This window comes from Helianthus annuus, chromosome 1 (assembly GCF_002127325.2).
Source record: "Helianthus annuus cultivar XRQ/B chromosome 1, HanXRQr2.0-SUNRISE, whole genome shotgun sequence".
NCBI classification, from domain to species: Eukaryota; Viridiplantae; Streptophyta; class Magnoliopsida; order Asterales; family Asteraceae; genus Helianthus; species Helianthus annuus.
In genome coordinates, this window is record NC_035433.2 from 77848517 (window position 1) to 77858270 (window position 9754).

At 37.4% G+C, this 9754-nt stretch overlaps 1 protein-coding gene, 1 non-coding gene and 1 pseudogene across 2 annotated transcripts; 2 read left to right on the forward strand and 1 right to left on the reverse strand.

The window, feature by feature from the left end:
* The first annotated feature begins 236 nt into the window (after positions 1–236).
* Positions 237–2511, forward strand: LOC110869666 (60S ribosomal protein L10). Its single transcript, XM_022118904.2, has 4 exons — positions 237–380; positions 1451–1952; positions 2042–2123; positions 2213–2511. The coding sequence occupies exons 1-4, from the start codon at positions 371–373 to the stop codon at positions 2279–2281; spliced, it is 663 nt and encodes a 220-aa protein (XP_021974596.1). The 5' UTR covers positions 237–370; the 3' UTR covers positions 2282–2511.
* A 2209-nt stretch (positions 2512–4720) lies between these two features.
* TRNAG-GCC lies at positions 4721–4791 on the forward strand. The gene has a single exon. It is a non-coding gene; the product is annotated as a tRNA-Gly (tRNA).
* Positions 4792–6138: 1347 nt separating this feature from the next.
* The window catches only part of LOC110869671, a 4346-nt pseudogene continuing 730 nt past the window's right edge, over positions 6139–9754 (reverse strand).

The following is a 9754-nucleotide window of genomic DNA, read 5'->3' on the forward strand; positions in this document are numbered from 1 at the left end:
CGCTGGGAGCAAACTGGCAACAAAACCAAAACATCAAGGAGTAAAATGGCTATTTTAAAGGTTTGGGACAAAACCATTAAAGTGATCAAACTACAAGGAGCAAAACAGAAGTTTACTAAAAAAAAAAATATAACTAGGGTTATTAACTACTTCTAGAAACAACCACTAATCCCAAGTCATAGACCTGGGGCAACTTCTAGAAGCCCACTTATTAGAAGCCCATTTTTGACTCATTAATTTACAACTTAGGCCCATGAAACCCAACTACGCAGCCCTTATTGTAGCCCCTTTCTATAAATAGCATTTCACATCCTAAATCTAGGGTTTTTGTGGTAGAAATTGAGCGGCAGCAACACACCTGATTATCGCAATGGGAAGAAGTAAGTCGCCCGTTTGTTTATCATTCTTTAATCTAAAATTGCTACAACTGTTCAATTGATTCATTTATGCAATTACCTGAGTGGAAATTGTAGCCTGTCATCAATTACATTTGTTTTTTGTATTGTGATTTTCGGTTTACTCTCTGTTAATATTAATTTTGGTTGATTGTTTATCAGATTAGCCATTGCTTTGAGGTTGAAGTTTTTTTAATAAATTATTTGGCTCTTTTGGAAATGTTGGTTACCAAATTGTATATGTAACTGGTGGATCTCTTCATTTTTTTGTTATGTATGTGTTTGTATTTAGGGCTAAAATTAGGGTTTTTATGCCAAATGTCGAGATCCAGTTGGTTAAGAGTATGGGTTAGCTTGAGTTGTATTTTTTTTTGTGTTATCAGTCAATTTCAGTTATAAAAAGTTTGGTTAATTCGGTTATTGGAAAAGGTTGTGTTAATTCAGTTAACTTTTGTTTTTATTCTTCTAGGTGTTTGTGGATTGAAGCTACGTAATTATACTTATATCTTGCTTTTATGGTCAAATTAAATATTAGAAATTTATGTAAATTACAAAGAAGAATAATCCACAATTTATGTGTTTATGTATAAAATGTTATAACATGACTTTCTTGACATATAGTATATATTGTTTTCAATATGTATAAAGGTTGGTTTGGTTAATTTGATTATTTATACATATATAAGTATTATTGATACATAAAACTGGTCATAAAAAAATCATAACTGGACCATTAGTTATTTAGTTTTTCATTAGGTTTGGTTTTCTATTGGTTTTGTTTGCACTCATGGTTCGGTTTTTCGGTCTTAGTTGTTTTTGATGAATATAATGTCAAGTTTAATTGGTAGTTTTCTTTGATAATCAGTTTGTTTGAGTGATTAAGTTATAGTGTCATGAGCTCTTATTTTGGTATTCTATTTTTGTTTTATTGTTGATGTTTTATTAACGTTGTCATAAATCATCATGACGTAAAATTTTTATAGATCAGGTCTTCAATTCTATGCGTAACTGTTTGTTATTTAATTTTTTAAGTAACATTTGATTTTATTGTACAGGACCTGCCAGATGTTACCGCCAGATCAAGAACAAGCCTTACCCAAAATCCCGATACTGTCGTGGTGTACCTGATCCAAAGATCAGGATTTACGATGTCGGCATGAAGAAGAAAGGAGTCGATGAGTTCCCCTTCTGTGTCCATTTGGTAAGTTGGGAAAAGGAAAACGTCTCCAGTGAAGCACTCGAAGCAGCCCGTATCGCGTGCAACAAGTACATGACAAAGTTTGCAGGAAAAGACGCTTTCCATTTGAGGGTCAGGGTTCATCCGTTCCATGTTCTTCGTATCAACAAGATGTTGTCGTGTGCTGGAGCTGATAGGCTCCAAACCGGCATGAGGGGTGCGTTTGGTAAGCCGCAGGGTGTTTGTGCTCGTGTTAGCATCGGTCAAGTTCTTCTGTCGGTTAGATGCAAAGATGGTAATGGTCAACATGCTCAGGAGGCTCTTCGTCGTGCTAAGTTCAAGTTTCCGGGCCGTCAAAAGATTATTATCAGCAGGAAGTGGTACGAGTTTAATACTTTAATCGTAACTGTGTATGCTTTTTTTGTTTTTAGACGAATGAAATAGTTACAATTTTTATATATTGCTGTAGGGGATTCACTAAGTTCAGCCGTACCGACTATGTTCAGTGGAAGTCTGAAAACCGTATTGTTTCTGATGGTGTTAATGCTAAGGTGATTTTTATTTGATATGTTTGTTTATTTAGTTTTATTATACTGTTGAGTTGTATACCGACAACTGATGATCTTGTTTAATGCGACAGCTTTTGGGATGCCATGGTCCTCTTGCAAACCGTCAACCAGGAAGAGCTTTCTTAGATGCAGTTGCTTAAGTATGTTACTCTGTTCATCAGAAACATCCCGACAAGTGAACTTTGTAGTTGAGTTTTGCCTTGGAAACCTTATCTTTTTGTCTTGTTTTTTCGCTAGAATGACGTTTCTTTCATCTCCTTCAGTTATGGTTGGTTTACTTCTATATTCTGATGGAATGCATTATGTTTTGAACTTGAATGCACTGTGTTTTGATACATTTACGCGTGATCTTGAGGTTTGTTGTAGTTTACTTAAACCTATCATTGTGCATTTGAGTGATTATTTTACAAAAATACTGCCATTTGGCGAAGGATTGTCTTATGTGATCAACAATAGACAAGATGTAGTCCAATTAGCTTGTCTTGTAAACGAGAGTCGTGGCAGGGTAACCGGTGACATTAAATCAGTCAGAGAACAAGAAAACGACATGCGCAGTATTAGAACCTTACTATGTCATGTCCTCGTCATCAAGTAAGTGTATGTACTTACCTGCAAACGTTACTAAAAGAGTCGTGGCAGAGTAATCGGTGACATTATAACCACCAAACATGTTACACCCCCATACTAGACGGATCAAACTCGCACCAATTATCTCATGACAACCCATAAGACTTGGAACGATTTTTGACCCGTAAGTAACTCAACGCCTTGTTCTCCTCCACGCACCTTTCCAAATCTTTGCATCTTTAATTTGAAAACCACTTCATTTAGATATCTCCAAATGCGCCACACCACGGTTCGGAATACTGAATAGATGATCTTCTTCCATTTTTTGGACCCCCTGCTTATGATATGGTACTTCAATATGTCACCTACACCGAAGAAGTAAACAATTGAGATCTTGCGCCATCTTGAGATGACTTCTCACACTTGCTGGGCAAAACCACTAGACAAAAACATGATCCATGGATTCCTCAGGCTTACCGCAATTGTCGCACACTATGGAGGCGGATGCCACCTGGACATGCCTTCTAACCAATGACACCTTAGTCGGCAAACGATCAAGGCCCAACCTCCAAGCTAAGAAGTTGACCTTTAAAGGTGTCCAACTATTCCATACGATAGCTAGACCTGGCCCCTACGGACTTTTAAGCTTTGAACCTTCAACCCTCCTGATGGATCTAACGCTCATGTCCACCCATCATTACACGCAGCAAGCGAAACCGACCTGAGACTACCCGCCAACTGGTCGAATTCCCTAAACTCCTCTGCAGTTCTCAATTGCCAAATCCAATGGAAATTTAGCTTCCATATCCCATCTGACGCGTGAACCTGGTCAGTCACATACACATGTTTATTCCTCTCCAAAGCAAAAAGACTTGGAAATTTTGTAAAGGGAGAAAATATAGGTTGGAAGGGAGTCCAATACCTATCGGATTAAAGTGATGCAACCCCCATATGACAAGCTCTTCGCCTTCCATAACGACAATCTCTTCCTAGAATTCTCGGGCTTGCAATGCTTAACGAGGAGACCCAAATGTTCAAACAGGAAAGTCCCCGTTCTACAATGAAGGATGTTCGCCACTTGTTGCACTTGAGTGTCAACTACACCAACTCTGAACAGTCACTTTTGTTAAAATTTAATCCTCAATCTGGAGGCCAAATAAAAACATCTGAGGATCCATGCTAGATTAAGAGCATTTGAAGTAGATCATTCACTCAAGAAAGCGCATCATCCGCAAAAAGAAAATGCGAAAGGGTCGGCCCAACTTGGGTACAAGCCACGCCCCGATACAAATCAACGTCACAAGCCTTCTTTATCACCCGGCCAATGCCTCCATAGCTATCAAGAACCAAAATGGGGATAACGGGTCTCCTTGCCTCAAACCTCTACCACACGAGAATTCTTGAGTTGGAGAGCCATTCACTAGGACGGAAGCGCGTGCAGACGAAACCGTTACCATAACCCAATTCCTCCATTTTAATGGGAAATTCGCCTGAGCCATCATGGAGTTTAAAACTCCCAATTGAGGGTGTCACAGGCTTTCTCTATATCCACTTTACATAATATACCTCATTAAGAATGAGGGGCCCCGACAAGAATCCTCCTGCCGGAAATCAATTTCAGGATTACCGCCTTCAACCTGTTTACTAAGACCTTCAAATTTACCTTGTTTATACACCCTATAAGGCTAATAGGACGGAAGTGCTTCAAGCTCATAGGGTTGTCCACCTTTGGAATAAGAGCAATAAACAAGGAAGTACAACCGCGGTTGACGGAAGTTTAATTTCTCTACAAAAGTTTAATTTCAGGAGATATAATATATATGTTTTTTTCTTTTTGTGGCTTTCTATCTTTTTCCCCATTTGATCTCTATAATTAAAGTAAAAGTGTAAAACAGACGACATAGTAAAATAAAACGAATTATAGAGTAATCATACAATTGGTAAGTTGTTATTTTGTATACGAATTGACTATCAACTTATTCATTCTTTATTCAGCAACTTTAAAATATCAAGCACCAGTGGTCTAGTGGTAGAATAGTACCCTGCCACGGTACAGACCCGGGTTCGATTCCCGGCTGGTGCACCCTTGCAATGAAGAAACTGCGTTCACTGTGATGTTGGGTCATCACACCTGTTCGATCTTTCGAATTATGGAGCGAATCTGAGCATTATTTTTGTTTTTTTAACCAGATGTATTCTACGCTGAAGAGACTTGTATAAAACAAACAGGTAGAGATAAATAACTGTAAACTAAAAATATTATGCCATTTCGAAAGATACTCTGAAGAGACTTGTATAAAACAAACAGGTAGAGATAAATAACCATAAACTAAAAATATTAAACAGGTAGAGATAAATAACCATAAACTAAAAATATTATGCCATTTTGAAAGATCATTTCGCTGGAGTCCCTAGTACGATCTACTTCTTTAAATTGAGGTGCAACTGCATGTTGAATCATGTTTTGATTTTTTTTTTTTTTTGAGAAAAACATCGTTTATGATATGCTTTTGAAAACTTGAAAGTCACGTGTGTGTCACCATTTATCTTTGAATCTTTATGCATACATGGTAAACATACTTCGGGTGTGAGGTTGGGTTATATGTTCACCCGTGCAGCTGTAGAACCCTAGATTCGTAGACAAGATATAGGAAAACCGAGTCACCTACACATGGATGGGATGCCAATATGATCATTCATGGCTTCTCCATTTTCTCATGTGATTATATGCTAGCGGGAGAGCCTCTAGATTATTTGGACGGCGTGTGGATGCATCCTATGATTAGATATATATGAGATGTGATTATTAGAAGTTGACTGGTGTATTGCCATATAGACCTTCTGATTTTTAGACGCACTGGAGTCGCGGCCGGTGTATGATTGACATGGAATTTGATTTTGGCACCATGGGTCTGCATTTTAGATCAGAAACATTGTAAGGTAGTCGATATAAAGTAATCATAATCTGTTGTTGATGTTAATTTATATGATTATTTACACAGGGAACATGTAGCACCAGTGGTCTAGTGGTAGAATAGTACTCTGCCACGGTACAGACCCGGGTTCGATTCCCGGCTGGTGCATATTTTGCAATGAAGAAGTTGCGCTCATTGTGATGTTGGGTCATCATGCCTGTTCGATCCATCGAATAATGGAGCAAGTCCGAGCATTCTTTTTTATATTTTCTATATTATAATTTTTATTTTCATTATGAGACTTATTCATGTTAAGAGTTAACGGGTCGTAGTGAGCTAAAGTCATCTAAGTCTCGAGTTTAAGACATGGGATTAGCTTGACTCGATGGGTTGCCGTCATCCGTCTCCTTGTGTATGAGAAAGTTCTCCAAGTAAATTGTAACTTGTTTAGCAATCACATAGAGCTTATGACAGCAATAAGTTATCCGAAAAATTAATACCAATCACAATACATTGGATGATGTTCAAGGGTAGGTCTACAAATGTTCTTGAAAAACAAACAAAAAAAACAAAACATTACAATTATAGGACATAATGCTATGTAACAAGATCTAGCTTTTGTTTCTTTAGCAATCTACATGAGACCTTTATGCAGGCAAAGGATGGTAAGCAGTAGGTATCACTTTCAGGTCCGTTTTTCTTCTAACCGTCACACCAAACGATTCACTCATGTCGAGATCTTCACTCGCTATTCCATCAGGTAGTTTCCAGTCAAAATGGTAGAGCAATTTGACAAGCGGCAGATCAACATTTGCTAATCCAAATGATATTCCAGGACACACTCTTCTTCCACCACCAAATGGTATGTACTCAAAGTTAAGTCCTTAAAAATCTATTGAGTTATCTAAAAATCTCTCCGGGTTAAACACTTCAGGATCCTTCCACCATTTCGGGTTTCTATTAACGGCCCATGCGTTCACGATAACTTTGCTTTTCGCTGGTATTTCATAACCATTAATCTCACATATCTCCCTGCTTTCTCTAGGAAGTAACAAAGGCGCAGGAGGGTGTAATCGTAAAGTTTCTTTAATGACCAACTTTAGAAACAATATTTCTTGAATACATGTTTCGTCGATGGTTCCTCGTTTGTTGACAACTTTTCTTATTTCGGTCTGTGTTTGTTTCAATATTTTTGGGTGTTTTAGCATTTCTGACATCGCCCACTCAACCGTTGTAGAAGATGTTTCACTCCCACCAGTAAATATGTCCTGCATTACATATAGGATTAAATATTAGTAAGACAGAATGCCTCAATTTCTGTTTCCTAGGTCCTACCTTTCCGGTCCTCTTACTAGTATTTTTACAACTTAAGTTCTCAGGAAGTGATCCAAAATCCAAATATTAAATGACTAATAAGAATATGTTTGGCATGAAGAGTTCAAGCTTTTTCAACAATCGCGTTATAACATTCTTATGTTAAACATTTAATGTCCCACACTAGACATTTCTTACCAAAATATGCACTTTGTTGTGCTAAATGGTAAAAGAAATGATAAGAATGCTCCTTTAAAAGGTAAAAAAACTGTAGTTTTAATAGATTTTTTGAAATTAATTGTTCAAATCTTTTCTTACAGTTTTCTCTTTCTTTTTTTTATTGCATAATCATGTAAAAATCACACTCTTAAGTCTTATCCTTACATATATGATGACAATCTATTTATTGTAAATTTTCCATCTTGTTAGAGTTATTATACGCGTTCAATGAGGCGCGTGTGTGAGTACACACACACATATATATAGAGTGGCAGGATCAGGTACAAATAACATTTAGCGCGCAAAGTGGACGAAGTAAAGAAAAAAAGGACGTTGTGGTAGGTTATGTGTAGGTTGTATAAATAAACGAAGTTCGTTCATATTATTTTTTTGAATTTCAAGATATATGAATAAACATTGCATTTCAACAATTTTCTTATATTTTAAATATTTTTAAGATTGACAAAAAAAAAAAGAATTATTTATCTTGTTCTATCTCTTCTCGGGCGCTCATGAGGGAGAGGGGGAGAGACTTGATTAAAAATTAAAGGAAAATTGGTTTTTAATAAACCAACCTTTGTCTCGTTGGTAAATAATAATCGTACCTATGTAATTGGTATACAATAATCATACCTATCAACATGTTGGTACTCAATGAACTTCCGTTAATTTTTTTAACTGAAGTTAATTTTTAAGTTTTATTTAGAGTAAACTTCCGTTTTGCTCCCTGTAGTTTGGTCACTTTAATGGTTTTGCTTCAAACCTTTAAAAATAGCCACTTTGCTCCCTGATGTTTGGATTTTGTCTCCAATTTGCTTCACGGTCTTAACTCCATCCATATTCTATGTTATCTGAAAGGGTATTTTGGTAATTACAAATATAAAATAAAGGTATTTTGGTAATTTACATTTAAAAGTAAATTTTATTAATATATGCATAACAAGTTCAGTCTTCACCCTCTCTCTCTCTACAAGATCACCCCCTCTCTCTCCTACACCACCACCCACCACCAATCGCCACCACCTCACCACCACCTCCCCTTTCCCTTACCACCACAACCACCTGCTACGACCACAATCAATTCTTTTATCCTTCCAAATCAATTCTTTATTTACATTATCTCTCTCTCTCTCTCAAACACAAGCACCAACACTCGTCACCACAACACCACCACCTGCTAACAACAACCACCACCACGGCACCATCTGCCCTTCCAAATCACCGGAGCCACCCAAACCACACACATATCAACCTTTTCAACCATCAGATTTATGAACCAGATCTCTAACCCCAAACATCAGATTTGTCATAGATCCGTTTGTTTAACCATATTCAACCTGTTCACCATCCTCTTCTACAAGTGCCACCGCGGACAAGCAGCAACACCACCACCAAAAATCATCACCTTAGCCCCAAAAACCACCGGAATCACTACCATCTCTCTACCTTCTGTTGCGGAGCCACGACGAAGTCCAATAGTTTAACGAGTTTGGCCGACGATCTAGGGTTTCGATCCCTCTATTGCTGTTGTTAACCACCGCGAACCACCATGGCCATCCTTCGTCTTATTTGTTCTTGTCACCGGAGAGATGAACCTTAGTTCGAAACCCTAGATCTAGAAATTGTTGTCAACATCCTTTGTATCCCTGGCCGCCGCTACCAACAACGGTTCACCTTTCACTGCCACGATTGGTTTAGCCTGTCTGGATCCACCATCACTGTATTTTCTCGAAGATGAAACCTCAACATCCATGACTAGGGTTAGATGAAGATTTCGGGGTTATGGCTTCAGACGAAGATGAAACGATGGTGGTGTCATGGTGACGGGTTGCATGTGAGGGTGGTGGCTGGTTTCATGGTGGTGGCTGGTTAGGTTGAAAGAATTCTGACTGAGTAGAGAGATAAAAGGGGAAGGAAGGGAGAAGGAGGGTGAGATGAGAGAGAGAGAGAGAGAGAGAGAGAGAGAGAGAGAGAGAGAGAGAGTCACTTTATAATATAAAAAGATCTCATAAATATATTTATTAAATTACCAAAATACCCACAAAACTAACAGACGTTTTAGATGGAGTTAGAGACGGGGAGCAAAATGGTGATAAGTTAGAGAGATCAGGGAGCAAAATAACTATTTTTAAAGGTTTGGGGCAAAACCATTAAAATGACCAAACCACAGGGAGCAAAACGGAAGTTTACTCTTTTATTTATTACACAAAAAGTCCCTGTAGTTGTAATTTACTAGTTTTAACTATTTTATAAAACAAAAAAACCTCAAGGGACTGTAATTTACTAGTTTTAAAATAGTTAAAACTAGTAAATTACAACTACAAGGACTGTTTGTGTAATAAGTAAAACTTAAAAACTAACTTCAGTTAAAAAAAATTAACGGGAGTTCATTTAGTACCAACATGTTGATAGATGGGATTATTGTATACTAATTACGTAGGTAAGATTATTATTTACCAACGGGACAAAGGTTGGTTTATTAAAAACCAATTTTCCAAAATTAAAATCATAATTTACTAACCAGGATGATTGCTTTGATGTTAGCTTCTGACAATGGAAACTTAACATCACCACACTCCTCAAACCTCATAAGAACAT

What these genes read in the sequence shown, in the direction of transcription:
- LOC110869666 (XM_022118904.2), top strand. An exon ending in ATTATTATCAGCAGGAAGTG is followed by an intron (nt 1,953 to 2,041) that starts GTACGAGTTTAA and finishes ATATTGCTGTAG; the next exon opens with GGGATTCACTAAGTTCAGCC. An exon ending in CTGATGGTGTTAATGCTAAG is followed by an intron (nt 2,124 to 2,212) that starts GTGATTTTTATT and finishes TTAATGCGACAG; the next exon opens with CTTTTGGGATGCCATGGTCC.